At 40.8% G+C, this 20977-nt stretch overlaps 1 protein-coding gene across 19 annotated transcripts in view; it reads right to left on the minus strand.

Annotated features, from left to right (window-relative positions):
* ADGRL2 (adhesion G protein-coupled receptor L2) overlaps positions 1 to 20977 on the minus strand; it is a 246900-nt gene that overhangs the window by 46309 nt on the left and 179614 nt on the right. For 18 of the 19 annotated variants that reach the window (XM_082228074.1, XM_082228062.1, XM_082228073.1 and 15 more), the window contains one exon: positions 10274 to 11074. In XM_082228074.1, coding sequence (XP_082084200.1) covers positions 10274 to 11074 — 801 coding nt within the window. Of the gene's footprint in view, positions 1 to 10273; positions 11075 to 12231; positions 12275 to 20977 lie in introns of those variants that run through there. The other variant, XM_082228065.1, reaches the window with a different exon arrangement.

Below are 20977 nucleotides of genomic sequence, written 5' to 3' on the forward strand. Positions count from 1 at the left end.
GGCCTTGTGTATGAGCTCACTCAGACGTATTACTCATTTTAACATGGCAGGAGTGACCATGTTTTGCTGTTCCAGGGGAGTCAGGTGTATTAACCTGTTGCATCATATTTATTTTCTAAATGTATGTACCACCCTTTAGTATATAATCTACATGGTGGTTTATGGAATAAAACCAGCAAAATAATAACAACAGGGCAATAAATGCTAGAAAACGCCAACCATCAATAAAACAGCAGAAGAAAAGTCATTGTTTTAAAATCCCTCAAATGCTGAAAATCCCAAAGGATCTCAGACTAGGCTGCAAGTGTAACATAGGAAGCTGCCTTATAGATTCAGATCATTGTTCAATGTAGTTCTGCCTGCATTCTTTGGCAGCCTGTTGGGTTTCAGACAGCAGTCTTTTCCAGTCCTGAGACCCAAGACCTTTTGCATAGAAAAGCATGTGCTCTTCCACTGAACCAAGGCTCCATAAATACACAATTATTATTATTATTATTATTACACACACTCCCAGAGAAGGTTCCACTCATTCTCACCAGCCACTTTACTTTGGATGAGCAAAATATCTGGAAATCAGCTATTGAATATTATCTTACTACATAAGCTGGTTGACATAAAAGAATCATTCTATCAGTTATCCCAGTCCCAAGCTGCAGAGGTTTTGTAAGTGCTTGCGCTTTCTGTTGGAGTTGGAAAGGTAGCAGTGGAACTCTCTAAATAATGGCACAATATGTTCCCAATGACAAGTACAAATGAGCATCCTTGACTTTGTATTTTAGTCTATGTTTTCTTGCAGCCCCAAATACAATTGTTGAAATACTCACGCTTAGAGAGAAGCGGGACCTTTCTAACTGTGGTGGCTAAGCTATCTTTGTCCAAGAAGGGATTTCACAATGGGAGTACCAGCCTTTGTTGATACTGCCTGGTCTCAGCTGACAGGGTTGTATGTATGAGCATACATACCCTGAACTATAAACCTGCCCCTTTTGGAGGTGCACAGTTTGGATCAGAACAAGTTGAACACCGCTTTCCTGAAAAGTACACCTTATCAGAACTGAGCTCTTCCCTAGTCCACTACTGATCTCAAGCCCTAGCGTAGCAATTCCTGGTGTAAAAGTAAGATAGAGGTAGACATAAACAGCTTCTGATTGCACTCAGCTCCAAATGACTTCATTCAACAATTTCAAGAATGTGTTTTTAAAAAGGGAGAAAATAGAACCCAGCAGCATTCTGTAGTATTAATGCCAAAGCTGTGAAGAATGGTTCCTTTCTGTACCACCCTCTGGAACTGGCCCTTCCAGGGAAGGAGCCACCAAAACACTGTAGTCCAGGCAGTCTAGAAGATTACCATGGTCAATAGTACACAAAGCTATTGAGAGATCCAGAAGGATTGATTACCAGCATCTATAAGTGCATGCTACCCATCAGTGTGACCAGGGCAGCTTTTGTGCCAAAACAGGGCATGGAAATGGATCCAGACAATCAGTTTTATCAAAGATAGCCTGGGCATCTACTCACTTGAACAGCTTGCTCAAGAAGAGGATATTCGCTGCTGCCTGACAGTTGTTAGAATCCAGTTAAACTCCACTCTTGAGGCAGCTAAGACTGCTCCCTTAGTTGGTGAAGCCACTTCTGTCAGATGCTATAATCTAGGGCAGGGTTCTCCAAACTTTGGTCTCCAGCTGCTTTTGGACTACAGTTCCCATCATCTCTCACCACTGGTCCCGTTAGCTAGGGATGGTGGGAGTTGTAGTCTATCAATGGAGATGCAAGTTTGGGAAACACTGATCTAGGGGAAGAATCGTGCAGATATGTACAGAGTGCGCTTCTCCAAACACTGGGGATGAACAGTAAGGATGAATGTGAAGGCTATATCCTTGTTAAACTGCCTCCTAAAGTTGCATTTTTGCCAGACTGTCTAAAGGCAGCCAGAACATGATACCAGGACCACCAAGTACTTAAAGCACAATCCCTCAGTACAGTTCTTGAAGTTCTAGGTAGACATGGGAATTTAGGCCATTATTTTGGAGTGTGCATGCTGCTCTCAACATGGTGGTTATACAGGTCCACTTTATGTGTGTAAACATATGAAACATCTGGAAAAGCAGGCACTTCAAGGGCTCTCTCCCTTGAATAATATATATAAAAAATTAAGTTTGCAGGACTGGGAGGCAGAAACCTGGGTTTCCCCATGTGAAATTAAGCTTTGCTTATCATAATTTGCAGGGACAGGCCTCTGATTTGATCCATCTCCGCTCTTGAAAAGCTTGTCGTAATTGTAAATAACGGTTTCCAGGAAAACTAGAGAGAAAAAACAAAAGGAAAAGGAAAACAAAACAAAACAAAAAAGGCCAACCATCAAAGGGTACATTCAAAATTCAAAAGTGGCAGGGTAATCTCCTTCCAAAAAAAGGTAGAGTTGGCAAGCCCGCCTGTTCATTGGGGTATTAGAGTGCCGCTGGCTACAGTGAAATTCAAAGCAACATTGGCTAGTGGAGCAACACAATTCATTACTTAGGGTTTTTTATTCCATCATCTCCACAGGTGTGCCTGCCACTTTTACAAACAAAGAAGAGACAGGTCCCTGCCTGGAGGAATTTACAAACTGTGACAGGTATTCACTCCTTTCCATGTCAGGCCTTCTGGAAACAACTGGATCTGACACTTTTCAGGTTTAAAATTTTCTCTTTGACACTTATTTCCTAAAGGCTTATTCTTTCTTTTTAAAAAAAGGGATTTAAACCTCTTCTGTCTTTAGGCTAGAACTTATCAAAAACATATATTCTTGAATGTAAATTGAATTTAACCACAAAATGCAAACAAGGAGAGAGGCACCAGGCTGTCTTTTCAAAGAACTTGAAAAGAATGTTTCTTTCTTTTAAAAGAGATGGAGTTTCCAGTTCTTTCAGAGTAGGGACAAGGGTTCTGACAAAATAAAAGCCTAACATAAATCTTCCTGCACTCCTACAATGGGCAAAAGCTCTAATCATCCCATCATCTCCATATACTTTTTGAGGGAAACATATTTCACAGAAAACTGAAGCACAAATCTTTCAGTGTGGATTTATTTATTTTTTATTTTTAGGACAATGGGTGCCAACATGAGAGCCTAAAATGTCCGTAAGAATTTATGATTGCATGTGTTGTATGTGGAACTCATTAGTTTCGTATATTTTATGTATATTCTAGAATGGTTCTCAAACTTTTTTTTCCTGGGTCACTTAAAAATTGCTTGGGGTCTTGGCAGACTACTTAATAATCTTTTTTTTTTGCCACTGCTGCTGTTTTCCTATAAATCAAAGTACATACATAACTAGCATTTTAATAACCGTTGTCTTTCCTTTCTAATATAATGGATATTCCTGTTTTTGTGAGCAAAGTGGATGGATGTGGAGTCTGCTATTTGTCCGCTTACATGCAGCGGTGCAACCAGTGGGGGGTCAGGCTTGCATAAATATGAATACAATTTTGTTTTTCATTCCTTAATAGCTACAAATTTCTATTTACATCAAATACTGCAAGGAAGCCAGCATCAATTCCCCTTCCAAACAGGTGTCAAACTATAACCAATAGAAAACAACACACAATCAACCAAATTCATCCAATCAAAACCACGCAAGCACGGCTGACAAAATGTGACCAGTTGGAACTATGGGATGGATCCACACCAACACTGCACTGCTAGCTATGTCCACTCAGTATTAAGTTCTAGTGAATGCATTGGTGCTTACTCCTGGGTAAGGAGTTGGGATTGTAGCTGTGCTTCAACCCCACTGAAAATAACTTAAGACTAACTTATCACACTTTTAATAGGACCTAGGCCAAGCTACCTTAGTCTAAGTCCAGCTCAATGTATGTAAAGCAGTAGGGTGACACTAATTCAGAAAACTTGCCTATTTCACTTCTGGATGAAATCGAAGGAGGCGCATATTTTTATTTGGCATGATAATCAAAAACAGTGTGATATTATGAAAATCAAGGGCCTGGAACCAGGTCCTCGTTAGATTGTTCATTAAATCCAGCAGTCCCTGGTCAAAACAACTTTGACTTCCATCATCAGGAGAAAAAACCCTAAATCAAATGCAGAGCCAAGCACTCTTCTCTGTTCCACAATCTTTATGTGGAGCATCTTGAGCAGAGCTTGTGGAATGCAGTCTAAGAACCTCTTCTTTAGATAGTAATAATTAATACAAACCTGGGTATTTTACCATGATTGTTCATAGCTGTTCCCTCTTTCTAGCTGAGTGCAAATCATAGTTTTCTGGTTATTTTCTATCTCGAACCAAAAACATCTTGAGCCTCACAGGGTTTTTTCTTGCCCCTAGTCTGAGTGAGTGCTGCCTGTGCACAATTCTGCTGAGCTGTTTTTTCAGCCCAGCTTCTGGAAAAACCTTTCCAGACCTGTCTATCTTCTCCTGACACCATGTGAAACCTCGGTAATTTTATTCTGATTATAACGCAGCCAGGCTTTTGATGCTTTCTCAATTAACGTTTGTCAAAAGTGTCACAAGCACTTGCAAAAAAAAAAGTGTCAAGAAGCCATTACTGATTCAGATCTTGGGGTGTTGTGAGAAGAATCTAGGAAGCTTTTCCTTATTACTAAGATCTTAGACATTCAGTGACACCATGTGCTTAATTAAGACATTCCTGACGACAGAAATCTGTACCAACAATAGTGCAATTAATACTCTCACAGATCCTCTTACTTTTGACAGCTTCCATCTCATTTTAAGCTACACTTGTGCCCTACAGCTTAACATCACTAAAAGGGATCACGATGGCTCCTTTCTGAGGTCCAGTTATGAGGTTAGAATCACAAGAGCATATAATTTCATCCACTACTCTAGATGCAGCTGTTCCAGTGCCACCCATGTGGCTATTAAAATCAATACTGAGACACATCTGCTTTGTCTGAAAAATGATCTGCATCTTTTTTTAAAAGTAATTTGGGGGGGTGCCCTTTTTGTAAAATCGTTTCCTAAAAGCTCTGCGTATTTGCTTAGAATGAGAAACGGCACCAGTTCAGCACTGTTTTTATTCACCATTTAAAAGCTGAGTGGAGTGGAGTGGCGAAGTCCACACTTCTTTCCCTAAAGGTGGCACCACAATCATCCAAGTAGACTTGGAATTGTAGAAAGGCTTGGAGGCGGGACATACTCTTGGAAAGTGATGAGAATCCAGGACTTCTTTATTTTAACGTATCTAACAATTCAATAAATTGAAGATGGGCCCACACTTGCTATAGAGATGCTCCGAGAAAGCATCATTTTCCCTGCAAGTGGCCAGGAGCTGTAGTTTTGCAATGGTGTCTAGCACACCAAATGCCATAGCTGCGTCCAGCCTGCGCTGTAGATTAGAAGAGAGACAGAATAACTCTTGTTTGGATTATAAAGTTCCCATCTGCATTCTGGTATGAAGAGTGTTGGCACGGAGCACTTTCACGCAACAGCATTCCTGTTTAAGGAGGGACAGCATTGTTTCTCACATGAAAACAATAAGCACAGCTAGAGCAGCCCTTACAGATATGTCTCAAGAAGATTGCAGCTGATTAGCCAACCCGTTCAGCTTCCCACCACCGTTCTGGCTGCACTTTCTGGCTATGTACCCCCCTGGAAGTGCCAGATCACACCTAAATGGATAATTATGGAACACACAGGCTGGAAATCCTCTCGTAACTTTTGAATTTGCCTTACCCCATATGTGCCCACTGGCACTTTTACAGGTGCTACTTAATACCCACACCATATCAATAAGAATGTGATACGCTGGAACCCACTGCCTATTGATATCATGCAAGAACTAAAAAGAATTCAGTGAAAGCAGCTGCCTGATATCAATAGGCAATTCTACCTGGATGTTTAAAAAGTTTGTGTGAGTCTTGATTTTGCTTTAGTCTATTCTATTGTGGTTTTAAAACTTTATGCATGTTTAAAATTATGGTTATCATTTTTTAGTGATAATTTTATTGTTTTATCTTTTTGTAAACTGCTTTACTGGTTGTTCTTTTTTCTACAATCAAGTGGTACATAAATTTTATGAAATAAATAAATAATAATTCAGTGGCAATAAATTTAGCAGGATATCAGTAGAACAAAACAGACAAAAAATTAGGTGATGATAGGATAATGACCTTGGAAGCAAACTTTGATACACGTTTCAAGGGAAGAATCTCTAACTGAACTGAGTGGAACTTATCTCTGAGAAGCTTTGGATAGAAATACACTACAAGTATACTTTTCTCAAATCTGAAAATGTTGGCAAGTAGGTCAGCAGCTATCAGTAAATTCAGAAGGAAAACTTTCAGTCATATTTGAGAAATGTACAGGATGAGATCCAAAGAACTATTTAACTAGTTCTTCAGCTGCAAGGGAGATTGAACTTTTGTTCCTGTAAAATCATCACCTCTCCATCTGCCCCAAAACTTGATTCGTCAAAACTAGGTAAGTTCAGGGGGAGGGAGCAAACCTTACTCAGTGTGGGTCCAGAGTTCACTGCAAACTATCCTGGTGATAGTTTATTCACCAGCTATATAGATATAGGTTGATTTAAGGGGAAGGGGGAAGCTGGGAAAGAATGCAACTGGATCGTCTCATGTATCTAACACATTGGCACGTGTTGAAAAGGTGTGCTGAAAACCCAGCAAATAAAACCGTGTCTGGTGTGTGGGCGCAGTAAATACACACAGAGGACCTTGCTAGACTGTGGCCACATTGTCTCCTTGTCATCACAAAGCAAGCTGAAGCAAAATGCAAGAGAGAACAAACCAATCCCACAGTCAGCTGCTGTAAAATCAAAGACAATAAGATCCTCAAATTGATGCAATGCAGAAGCATGCCATTGTGCCGTACCTAACAGAAATACCTTAGCCCCTAAAAGGACTGGTTTGGAAACAGCATTTTATATTCCATGAAGGTATGCATGAAGAGTGATGGATATTGCAAGCTGGGAGGGGATTGCAAAACCATGTTATAGTATAGTTTCAGCACTACAGAAATGGAAAAATCAAGGAGCCTCTTCAGACATGACATTTAAGAGTTCAATAAACACGGGAGGAAGACTAGTGGGGACAAAGTGTTAGCCTCATCTCCTGTTGTCATTCCTGCTGCCTTTCAACTCGTGGAATGTGGAATTTCTGCAGCAGGGAAACTTTGGTATCTATGAAGGTTCATCTCATCTTTTAGAACCCATAAGAGGGCTAAGGTGAGGGGAAGTTCTGGCAACGCCACAGCCCCTGAAATATGGCGAACACAAAGAATACCTCTTGTTCTATCTCAGGAAAACGCACATGTTTGGGGTCAAGAATGACGTTCGGCCTTGGGAGTGAAAATAACATCTAAGCTCAGGAGGGCAAGTCAGATGGATGTGACAAAGGACTTGTTTCACTCAAAAGGCGAGACAGTCTACAGTGTTTGAACCCTTTTTGGGGTAGGAAGCTATGATGCAGTCAGGCACTGACAAGGCAGAGAGATGAAAGACAGAGGGCTCATTGAGTAGGTCAACATATCATTACTGCTCCCATCACAAGTGAAGTGGCAAAGATTGCTGAGTTTTCCGTAATGGCCCCAAATTAGGCATTCCAACAGAAGAGGCCATGACTTCTGCTGCAGAGGCACTGACCCCATGACATCATTAAGCACTTCATGTTAGGGCAACTTCCTTTCCCCAAAGCAGAAAGGCCCAGAAATACTACCTTCATGCCCTCATTTTCAAATATCCCATCGCTCTAAGCAGCCTATATAAACTCTGACCGCATAAATGATGATCGCAGAAGTGTTTTAGTTGATTTTCTTTTCCTTAATGACTGACAGTTCAGTTTTGCTCATGGAAGATGAAGGGCAAAATTTGAGATGAACTCTAAAGCTCACGTCCTCACAATCCATGCCTTTTAAATCCAATTAATTCATCTAAAATGAATTAGAAAAATTCTCACCGTAATCTCAAAATCACATATTAAAGTATTGAAATCCTTTAACTTTACAAAGGCACTGGATATACAGTGGTACCTCAGGTTAAGTACTTAATTCGTTCCAGAGGTCTGTTCTTAACCTGAATCTGTTCTTAACTTGCAGCACCACTTTAGCTAATGGGGCCTCCCGCTGCTGCTGTGCCGCCGGAGCACGATTTCTGTTCTCATCCTGAAGCAAATTTCTTAACCTGAAGCACTATATCTGGGTTAGTGGAGTCTGTAACCTGAAGCGTATGTAACCCGAGGTACCACTGTACACATCAACAAGCTAACTATTAAAATATGACAAAAATTGAGCCATTTCCCCCTCCGTTAAAAAAATATATGCATGAATGTTCTCATAGTCTTAAAGTTGTTTTTTTTAACAAGAATTTCTAATGATGCATTCCTAGTGTGGGGAGGGAGCAAAAAACCAAAGGTTCAACCACCATATCCCAAACACTGCATGATTTGAGTCATCAGGGAGTGTCGGAATGGTATTGCATTCCTCTGTCCATTTCCTGTGTTTTATTTATTTTATTTCATTTTTTAAAAAAAAATGTTAATGTTTTCCTCTTCCCACTGAAACAATGGGACAGAAATGAGAGAGATTTAGACACCGTTAGAAAGTGTGTCTAAATTTCTTTCTCGTTTGGGAGTGCATCAAGGGACCAGAATGGTTGGGGATCCTTCAGGTACCAGCTGTTTCTTAGTTCTCTCTTGGCATGTCTCTGGTCCAGCTCTTTTTTTATCATATCTGATGTTTGGGCCAGGGTGCTAGAACCTTTAGTTGGGAGCAGGAAATCTGACATAAGATTTCTGTCTACAGCACTTGGGAGTTCTGTCTCTCTAACTGAGGGATGATAACTGAGATATCCCATGGCCCACAGAAAATCCTTCCAACAGCCACAGGACTACACACCAATGGAATTCATTAGGTATAATCTTACTAACATTAATATGAGTTAAATGCTTCAAACAAGCATTTAAATCATATTAATGTTAGTAAGAATCAGCTTCTGGCATTTATACAGCATGTCTGCATTCTTACCGTATGGGTCCTGTGACATGTTTATTTTTTATGTGGCAACATAGCACATTTACATAGTGCTTCTACATTACAACCACATAGAGACCATATAGTATTATCACATACAGTACTTCTGCATTCCTATAAAATACTTCTACATAGAATACTTCTGTATTCCTACCGTGCAGTCAGCCTTCAGTCTCCCGCAATGAAAGTAATACAGTGGTACCTCAGGTTAAGTACTTAATTTGTTCTGGAGGTCCATACTTAACCTGAAACTGTTCTTAACCTGAAGCACCACTTTAGCTAATGAGGCCTCCTGCTGCTGCCACGCCGCTGGAGCACGATTTCTGTTCTCATCCTGAAGCAAAGTTCTTAACCTGAAGCACTATTTCTGGGTTAGCAGAGTCTGTAACCTGAAGCGTATGTAACCTGAAGCGTATGTAACCTGAGGTACCACTGTAAAAGTTTGTAACAGCTGAAGAGAGATATCCAGTAATAACATGTGAAAAAATAGGTAACTAAAAGCAGCTTTGTTGGAGACTACAACCAAAATAACATTCCGGGAATGCAAATTGTTTTTAGTGAGCTTACAAGGGTGTGTGTGTGTGGATCTCTTCCTAATTCCACTGCCAAAACAGTCTTCAAAAGCTACATCCTCTGCATTTAATATTTGTATGTGCACTCGCGGTTGTGCATACTGGAGACATTTCCTCAGTGATACAAGTTCCCAAATGACTACTCGTTGGCAGCTTACATAACGATGCAGTCTTTTAGGTAGCCATAGCTATTCTCAAATTGAATACACTGACTTGCATTTGCTCCACCAATGGGAAATTATGGGATGTTATAGCATGTTACAAAGATAGAGGCTAATCCTCTTTTCAGGCTCAAACTGCAGACTTGGAAAATGCAAACCTTTGCAGCATCCACGCTGAGAACTACTGCACCTAACTGCATCAGGTTTTTCAAACCACATCTTTCCCAGCCACAGGCACAAAATAGTTTTAAAGTTTTTAAAAATATTGTACTCAGGACTAAAATCAGATAAAAACACCAATGCTAGCCAAATGGATAGATTGCCTTGAACCTAGTAATGTGGAGGTGAAACTTACCATTGGGTGTGTTGCTATGGAACAAGATGGCACAGGTACAATTTTAAATCCATTTTTGTGTTTCGTTTCATTACAAAACAGGTACTTTAATTGCCAAAATACACCGACGGCTAGTTTCATTAGCAAGCACTCTATTAAAATAGCCTAGTATTTAAAGAAATGGAGATAATAAAGAATGCTTACCTTGAGCGGGGTCAGGGGGACCAAACTCTAGAGAATATCGTAGGATGAAGTTGTTGTTCCACACATACAGTTGATTGTCTCTTGGATTGTAATCCACAGCAGCAATGTAATGGTACATGTTGGGGAAAGGGATATCTACATATTCTCCTCTGAATAACCGAGTGTTGTAAATGTAATCAATTGAGTTCTTGCCGGTTTCACTTTCATTGTCTTGGTATACGGACCGCACAACGTAGAGCACCCCGCATATCATAAAGGCGTTAGATGCTGCCCGTTTGTCATACGTAGTTTCCCACGTTGCCTCGAAACGCAAGGTATAAGGATTCAGTTGGCTAATAACTATCATCCCATTGTTTTGTTCCGTGGCGTAAATGACCCACAAGCCATTTTCGTCAACTGCCAAATCAATGTCAGTCTTCCCTCCCCACCTGTAAGGGGAAGTGTCGTGGTAGTTGGCATAATTTATAATTGCCTCTCCACTCTTAATTCTAGTCCTCAAATCGAACTTTACAATGTTCCTAGTTCTTTCCTTGTTAAAAAAGACAGCACCATCGTATACCACAAATCCAGTACCATCCACTCGGTTTGGAAGTTTGTATGTCGTCTGCTGGCGTCCATTTTGGAAGTCCTCTAAAGAAGCATATTCTATCAAAGTATCAGTACGGTATGGCGTCCACGGCATGAAGTAGATTTTATCCGCAGCTTGAAGAGGGTCCTTGCACCAGGCACCTGCCTTTTGTTCCGCTTCATATAAATTTGGGGAATCCACAACGGCTTTCAATGTCCCAGGGCAAACAAAAACTAGCAGTCGCAGAGAAGAAGCAAGACAAGATTAATTTTTTAAAACAATAAAAAAAATGTGCATGCTACCAATTAAAGTCAAGGTAAAAAAATCACAAGTGACAATAAAGAAGAAAAGATCCAATTAACTGGCAACAATACTTTGTAGCTCATATGTAATTAATGCATGTATTACCCTTTGTCATCCATGCTTCTTAAAGTTACCATAGTAACCAGTATGTGAAGTGTTTTCGCTAATATCACCCAAGGTCGCATCTATGGCGCATCTATGCATCTGGAAGCAGATAACTACGCTTGCATTTATGATGAAGACAGGATTTATTCTCCAGACCTTTCAACTGGTGTACAACACTTCAATGGATTTAAACTCATAAAACTTGTAGGAACTTTAATAAACTGTGAGGTTGAAAACAACAGTGCCTTGATATTATATCTATATATACGGTGGAACCTTGGAAGTTGAACACAATCCATTTTGGAAGGACATTCGACTTCCGAAACATTTGAATTCCAAGGACCCTGATTGGCTGACAGCTAGGCTTTTTGCAGACTGGAATCCATGTCGGATGTTCGGGAGCCGAAACGTTCCAAAATGGAGGCGTTCGGGAACTGAAGTTTGAATGTATCTATATAGATCTATAGATATATGCGCTTTTAGTTTTGGGGTTTGTTTGTGTGTGTGTAACCCGTGTGTGTGTAAAATATATACACAGATCTTCATTAGGAGCAACAAAAAAATAAAGGACAACCAAAGCGATGGATGAAACAGACCAGGGACCCCTGTAATTATGGCATGCTATGGAGTGGGTTCTGGAAGCCAAGCAAGATGAGGGTTCATTAACAAGATTTAGTCAAGGGTGAGAGAAAGACAGGGAAAGAGAAAGAAAGGGAGGAAGAAAGCAAAAGGGAGCGTCTGTCCCGGAGCAGGTACACCAGACACTAAATCCCGCCACCTGCTTTAAGTAGCCGAGTCAGTTCAGCAGCCCAGCCCGTTTACTGCAAAGTCGACTTCTTTATGAGGGGCGCTTATGAGATCCTGCTGACCACCATAGTTACCAGAGTGTTGTGGGGAAGGGAAGGGGTGGAGGAGGTTAACATCCATAAGGCACATAACAAGGAGCTGGGGGTGGGGGTTTGGGACTATATACGTTATTTACCTTTTTGCTCCACTTCTATTTCAAGCATCGGAAGAAAAATGAAAAAAAAAAGTGCAAGGGAAAAAAGAAGAAGATTAACACATATTGACTATTAGGCGAAGATTAAATTAGTTCACAAGATGTTAAACACAGGGAGAATAAGAAGTGCACTACATTGGATAGAGAGAAACAGACAACAGGAAAACCTAGCAGGAGAAAGATTCTAAAGTTACATAAGTGAACATGGATCAATCATTTTAGTAGGTTAAAGAGACAGTACTGAAAATGCTCGTATGTAGTTTCACTTAGTCAACCTGAATAAATAATGAAAGACTTGACTAATGCATGATATACCTATCCTTCCCTTTTCAAAGCCCCAAGCAAAATCCTGTCAACTTTATCTTTTTTAAAAAAAAAACCCTTCTATTAATATGATATGCACATTATAGATATATTATGTATGTCACTATATATACATTTTTTAAATAAGAAAAACCCTTTGGTTTAAGAAGAGTGAAGGCTTCAACAAGTCAACCGTGCTCTAAAAATCATAGAAATCACAAGTTAAGGTTGATGCGTTAACTTTCTCACCATGTAAGTAGTAAAGATGTACAATCTCATAGATTGCTTACAAACTGCACACACAGTTCACCTTAACATTCAGGCTTAAGTCTCTCTCTTCCTCTGCAAGTTGGCAGCAACACAGATGTGGGAGGTAGTGCTCATAAAATATTTGCTCTTGAAAGGTTTAGAGTTCTGCTCATATTGAACCAAATGTAAAACCAGCAAAGTTTGAACATTAGCGTAGAATCATGGAACCGTAGAGTTGAAATAGTTTTGCCCAATGTGGGGCTTGAACCAATTCAAGGTCTCATGCTCTACCAATTGAGCTATCTATAGTTTAATGCCCAAATCCTTACAAGACTGCCCCTAGTCTTATCTCTCTGTACACACCCTTCATCTTTCAGCCTTGCTGCAGAACCTGTAAGCAATCCCAACTGGGTGGAATCAAATCAGTCCTCTTTGTCTTATGGTATCTGCTAACCAAGGAGGGGTGTGTTTTGTTGATTTTGCCCCTGCAGCCCCCTGTTCTAGGGGATCGTCCCAAACATATTTTCAGGGCTACTGCTAGAGAGAGAAATTGTCAAAAATTGCTACACTCCTCCTCTAGTGGACACATCCCATTGGACCCAAAGCCTTTGAACAGGGGTGTACCATACTTCTCATTTTGCTTACATGGTGCAGAAATTAAAGCCAAACTCTTACGTTTTCCATGCTTTTGCAGACCAAGCGTCATTTGTCAGCTTTTACTCTTCTGCTAAACCAACCATTTCTTGTTTTTAGAGGTTCCTTTTAAAAAGGAAAGTAAAGAAAGCAACTAAATTAGATGATTTTTGTGTGTATGTGTGAAATTTTGCACAATGGACATCTGTACAGAGGCTCAGTTGAGGACTCCTTTTCTGTGCTTTCCTGCTTGGTTGTAAGAAGTGCAGCAGCAGCAGGTCCCTTGCCACATGCAAGCCCATTCACACATTATATCAGACCTCAGCAGGTCAACATTGAACTGTCTCAAGCACAAAGAAGAACAGAGTGCATGCAGAGCAGACAAGCGTTTAGAAGACATCCTGCAAGACATTTTCGTTTTGCAGGTAAGGAACACTGAAGTTGGAAGTGAGGTTCAAACACAAGCATCACCTTCCCCTCACAGACACAGATTCACTCTTTCACTCAGATCTGCTCCACCACTGAGCTATGACGCCTTCTGTTACTTAATTCTACGGCACTACTGATTTCTCTCCTGCTCACATAAACTTCCACAAGCAGGCTGATCCTCTTCCATTCCACCATGCGGGAGGCAAGATCACTTTTCCAGAATCTGCATGCACTCTGCCTCTTTTTGAAATGGCTGTTGCCAAGTTAAAGGAAGCAACCTTCAGGGAGGTTACGGTATGCGATTTCCCTAGCAAAATGAGAAAGGGCTTTTTTCCTCCTCTCTTTCCTGAGTCAAATAGCTGGTTCCACACCTTCAGAGAAGAGGTTCCCCTCTTCATGTAGGATGAGAAGACTCAACCTGGCAGAGAGTGGAAATATATCCTTCTGTGCTCAGAGTTATGCAGCCAGCTCACACCCCAGGAGAGAATACGTTGCTTTCCCCTTCCTTTCAAGGGAAGGCTTTCTCCCATCTCCCTGACAGAACAGGAAAGCTGATTGGAGGAGCAGAAAATAAGCAGTTTTATAGCTGCCAACTAAGCTTCTGCTAACGGGAGAGTCCCAAGGGTTGAGTTCCATTCACAGGATTATCCTGAACTGATCTCCCCTTTAACCTGCACCACCTTTGCCCGTTGAAAATCTGCTGCACTGCAGAATGAGGTGTGGCACAGGGGGCTGCAGGAGCAAGGGCACATGGGCAAAAAAGTACTGTTCCACTTCTGATGTGCTGGGAACATCTGATGGACTACAGTTCCTTCCACAAATGGAATGGGGATACTTAAGATCTAAGTCTCTGTTGCATCCTGGTTGAAGAGAGACAGTATTGGATGGGAAGCTTCCTCATCTGCCCGTCCGTCTGTCGGCCCCTCCATCTCTCTCCCCACCCCACCCCCATCCACCTCTCTATCCTGAAACAGCATGGCTTCTAGTTTGCTATGTATGTCACTTTTAGACAATGAGGTTTAGCAAGCATTATAATAGCATGCACTATATAACTTGTTCCCCTTTCCACTGATCGAAATGGAAACTTCTGAGATCTCATCGTTTTAGAAATACCAAATGAATTTTCATCAAACCAGCAAAAGGGGGACCCCTGCAAATATTCTTGAAATGTTTGACATTCGCTAAAGCACCAAAAGCAATGGGAAAGCAAGAAGAAAAAGAAAGAATCTCTTTGAAGGGGAGTGGAGGGTGGAGAGGGGAGGGAGAAAAGCCACCACAATTCACCATGGCTAGCTAAATAAATAAATAAACAAAGTGAGGGAGCATACCTTATTTATTTATTTATTTATTTATTTATAAAAAATCTGTCTGAAATTTAATCAGTTGATAAAACTTTAAAAATAGATACTTTGTTCAGAAGTCACACAAAACAACTTGAACCTGTGTAAAACGGAGGTTTCAGTCTTTAGAACAGAGAGATGTGCTGAAAAACCAGGTTGTCTTAACTACGGAACTTCTCCTGAGGCTTCATAACATAGTAAAAAAGTGTTATATGTGTATTATATTTCCTATTCCCACCATCTGATTGCGCCCTGCCCTTCTTTCTTATAAGGGGAGGTGGCTCATTTGTGTTATTATTATTATTATTTTTTGTGGGGGTGCTTTTGTAGTGCTGGATGAGAAATGCAATGACTTTTTAATCTTGACGTGAAACATCTGCTTAAGAGAAATAAGCACAAAACTCTAGAAAGAAGAAACAAAGCACAGTAAGCAATTAAAAGAAGAAGAAGAAGAAGAAGAAGAAGAGTTTGGATTTGATATCCCGCCTTTCACTCCCTTTAAGGAGTCTCAAAGCGGCTAACATTCTCCTTTCCCTTCCTCCCCCACAACAAACACTCCGTGAGGTGAGTGGGGCTGAGAGACTTCAGAGAAGTGTGACTGGCCCAAGGTCACCCAGCAGCTGCATGTGGAGGAGCAGGGACGCGAACCCGGTTCCCCAGATTACGAGTCCACCGCTCTTAACCACTACACCACACAGGTGAGCACCAGAAACTTAGCCCACTCAGAAATTCTTCAGTATACAATAATCTCAAATCAGAAGCCTAGTTTACAAAGCGAATCTTACCAAATATTCATAAATCTCTATGAAATCTTTGCCCCGTCATCACAATAAAAGAAAAACGTGGAGTGGGGGGGGTTGGTTAGCTAATGCAACTTACTCAATTCCAAGGCAGGAGTATATTAAATACTTGTAGATAGATAGATATCCCAGTACAGCAATCTGTTCTGGTCAAGGCAGTGCAACAAACAGAGCTGATTTCTGTGCACATAGGATTGCATGCACATAGCAGCTTTCTCCATTGAAATGAATTGGAAAGCTTGCACATTTATCAGAGTAAATGAAGGACTCAGCATTGGGATGAGAATGTATAAGCTAACTTTTGTCCAATAATGGCTAGCTATAAAAAAATGCATTATTTTGCTAAGAAGGAAAAGCATACACCTTGGAGAAAATGCTGGCCATGCCATTCTTTATGTAGCATGTCTCAATTGCAAGCTAATGTACGCAATATTTTATAATAAATATACTTTTTAACAGTGGCATTATCCACGAAACATTTTCCTGCCAAAGACATGACTGGTACATGAAACAATCATGTTGCATTGTGTTCCATCATAATCCACCAGTAAGAGGAAGATTGCACCTGCTTAGGATGAATAGTAGTAAAACAGTGGCATAAAGACAAGGATAACATAATTATTAGTGATATGTCGGCTGTGAGTGCACAGTTGTACAACTGTGCATTTTCAGGGACAGATGGGTTTGCTAAAGTAAACAAAAACTGCAAGTTCAATCAGTGCAGCTAATGAATGGAACACTTGAATATTTCCCACTGAATTCCTGGGTCCAAGCAAGGCTTAAAATAAAATATCATGCACAGATGTAGGAAGTGGTGCTTCTGATGTGCTTATTAATCCTAAAAGGACTGACTTGGGTTATTTGAAGTATCAACATATATTGTGCAGTATAATTGAGAGAAATGTCAAGTGGGGTTCTCTCAATTCCTCTGTAATTTAATCAATAACACTCTTATTCAAGGAAAAAGCAATGCATTTTTAGCTTGATTTAGAATTCTCATTTTAGTAGCAATTCATCTACAGCAGCTTTCTTGTTGAAAAGGTTTTTTGGGGGGAGCAGGAACCATTGGCAGTAGACGGGATTTTTGAAAAAACGAAACAAATAGAGAGCTATTAGAACCCAAGACACTTAATCAATTGAGAAGAATCCTCGCAACAGTAATACATATCTAAATGCAGTCCATAAAGAAGCAAGAAGACAACAAATGATGTGAGGGTTTCGTATCCTGTATGATACATAGCTCTAATCATTTACCAAAGAATCCAATTACAGCACCATTCCAGGTTTCAGTGAATAGATGGAGTTGCAATGAGATTGCAGAACAAGTTTTGTTGATATTTGTTTCAATCATTTTAGGAAGGAATGCCACATCCAAAAAATAATGGAAATGTGTGTGAACACTGGAATGGCCAGCTACCATAGTCAACATTTGCCTGAACAAGTCTCTGGTAGGGCATGGTGTTACTCCATAATCCAAATTGCAGTTTTGAATTTTTAAGTGATGACAGGAATTGTGCACTGTGACAATGGAAGTACTTGAAAAGTTACCACAGTTTTTATCAGGTGGGTGAACTCTCCGAGACAGATGCCATGTTCTGTCCTGTTAAGTGATGGCAACAGAGAACCGAAATGGCCAGAAGTGGTAAAGGAAAAGCAAGAAGAAGGGTGACTGCAGTTGTGCATTGGTGCTACTAGGTCCAAAAGACCAAGAGTGTGATCCAGTGCATTTCAACTCAGATCTAAATCCTACTGGGCCTACTCCCAAGTAATATGGTAGAGAACTGCAGCCTGGTAAATCTGGAAGATTGCCCTGAAGCTGGTCTGCCGAACATGTCTTGGGATTGATCACACTCTGTAGTGACTGGTATGTTTTCCACATTTATACTGCCGCTGCCTCTGAAGAAATGCTAAATGGTAAATCTGGGTCTGACAGCCTCCATCAGTCCCCATTAGGAGACAATCAAAGATGATGGCAGGTGGGAACCCAACCTCATCTCCTGTTTCCCAACTCTTGTTGTAAAGTGTGATGGCAAAAGGCAATTTCTCTAAGTGGCTTCTTATGGCAGTATATTGACTATCTGGGAATGCATGTACCTGCTTCACACTTAGATGCTTTCTTGTAAGTGTGACAGGCACTCCTATATATATCCTTTACATTGTTTTGAGGCTACTTCCCTAGGTTACTATTAAAAACATATACCGGTAGGTATACAGAAAATTATGGCAGTGGCCCATAAACAGGCATTTTCTGCCATTGCACCTTCTCTTCTGAAAGCTCTTCCCTGTGCTATATACTTCACATGCCCCTTGAATACATACTGTTTTTGCTTTTCCCGACCATTAACTCTGGACCCTATACCCTGTATTCATTGACACTGTTATTATAGTTGAGGTTTTTATACTGATGTTTGTTTATACTGTTTATATGTTGTACACTAAATGTAACACGGAGAGCATGAATTTACTACAAGGAGCAAGCTTTGGCACTCTGCCTAGTTCACTTTTCTTCCAATCTTGGAATTTTCCTCCCATTTCCTTAACTTTCCCCCTCTAATTTCCCCATCACAAGAGACTATTCATAATCTGTACTGAGCTCCAAGGATTTTTAAGGAGAAAAATCATTATTCTCTTGCTTTTATATACAATCACTGTGCATTCTAGGCTATATGGCAGGACATAAATCACAAGTAAATGAACTAAATGAATGCTATGGCTCCCTGAGATCTCCATGCTCTTTGGGGGGGGGGTGGCAGTGCTTCAAAGTATGCAACCAAGGAACCTTTCCTCACAATTTAGGTTCCTTAAGCAACTTTGGTTCTTGGGATGCTGGTTCACATGCGTCCTTCTTAACACAAATGTTTTGCATACCATGGCTTAAGATGGCACTGTAGGGAAACAAACAAGGAGAAACCCAGATCTACTCATCACTCATGGGTCCCTTAGATGGAAGTGACAGGAAAAATGAAATGCTGTATGGGCGGAAGAGTCTAAAGGGAAAAAAAATGTTCACCCACCAAAGGTCAAGTGTGGGTTAGCCAAAAAACAAAAACCAAACAAAAACCGAGGGCTACAGACTAGAAACTGTGCAGTCAGTCCCTTCATGCTCACTAATCATGCTCAAAATAAAAGTAATTGACAGTGCAGTGTATCAGAGCTCTATTAGCAGAAAAGGAGCGCAGAAGATGTGTATTGCTAGACAAGGATGGTCTCTTCTCTCCTTGGCCTTGAACCTGAAACACATGATGGATGTAAGTGCATTAACTCAAGCACAGGGGAACAGAGCAGTGCAATTCAGTGCTTTGATGCAAGTACACAGGGCACACAATGACAATTTCAGAAGCAGCGCTGACAGGGTTGTAGCAAAAGTGACACTAGGGCTTCAGATATTCCAGTAATTCAGACACTTGTTGCAGCTCAATAAGGACTGTTGCAAACCACTTCATGTAGATACAGAAAACTTCCGTCTCATTACAAAGGAAATGTCAACCTTAAAAGAAGAAGACCACAGAGAAGGATTTGGGTTTTGTACAGAGAGAAGAAAGCAGATTTTTAAAACAAAACTTCAAAAGAAAAGAGAGAGATATTTAAAAGCAGGTAGTTACAGAAAAGCGGGGAGATTGAAGTAAGTAAATAAAGCTCATCTGAACATTTTGAGTGACACCAGAAATAAGAGGAAATTTACATGACAAATGTGTAGATAATATTGGCATCACTATTATTAGCCCCATTCTGGTGTTCAATCTCCTTGCATTTAAACAAGCCCATTAGGAGAGTGGAGGCCCAGCGCAAAGCCCCTTCTGGTGTGTCATCTCTGAACAGTTTAGAGCCCTTCACAATACTGAGTGGGGATTGCACAGTTGTTCTGAGTGCAGCAGAAACCCTGAATCTCCTGCAAGAAGCATGTAGCTTTTCCTTCTCAAGGAGGCTCAGCAAGTGCCTAGGCACATTAGCATGTAACACACTGAACCCGGATCGGAACTCTGTAAGGCTGAGGCAAAAGCAGGACAAAGAAGTAGAAGCATGTCTAACATCTACACCATGGAGGAAAGCCTTACTTGGTATCCAACCAGCTAACCCACAACATTAGACTGAGGTTCATTCAACAGAAAATCTTCTTCTGGGCCTAATGGGCACCAACATGCCTTAAGCACAGGGGCATCACATCCACAGATTACTGCTGGAGGTATAAATAGCTGCCCAGTAATCCAACGCTTCTGAAAGGAAGTACAGAGTTCTGGACAAATCCCGGTTGATAGGAGATGCCAACACAACAATTGGCTCCACACCGGCCAGGTGGGGGTTACCAAAAGGACAGGAATGATGGTTCTACTCTGGCAGCAAAGTGAATAATCCTTCAGTGTTGGAAAGGACATCATATGTGGAAAACTGGATGCAAGACCTCCTGCAACTAACCACCCATGAGAAAACTCTGCTCAGGTTTTCATGCACTGCATGAAAAGCTAAGTTTCCAATAGATTTGGAAAACACATTTCGAAATCTCCACCACGTTAACCTGATGAGAAGCAGTGAGAGGCAGAAGACAGGGATGGAAACGTCCTCAACTTAATGGGTGTTAATCTAAGACTACTAGCAAAGCATTGGCACTCATTTACCCTAACCCTTATCTGAGCATGCAAACCTGAGCACTATGTACAATGCTAAACAACTGAATATCAGAGGTGAAAATACTGTAGCTAAAAAGAGACAGCATTAATTCAGAGGGGGGAGGGAAGCTAAGGGACTGTGCTGCCCTATTGTAATATTGTGAAACCCCTAATACACCATGTTTTTTGTAACCTTTTGAGGGCTCTAAACTGCGCAGAGATGACATGTCAGAGCTGGAACGGTTTAACAGTATTCTTGTTTTTGTTCTTTTTGCTTGTCTGCTTTCACATGAAAAGACCGAACACTCACATGTAGCTGTTCTCAACCTGGACAGTCATGAACTTAGATTTGAAGTATGCTGATCATTAA

Source organism: Podarcis vaucheri (assembly GCF_965113315.1).
Source record: "Podarcis vaucheri genome assembly, chromosome: 6".
Lineage (NCBI taxonomy): Eukaryota > Metazoa > Chordata > Lepidosauria > Squamata > Lacertidae > Podarcis > Podarcis vaucheri.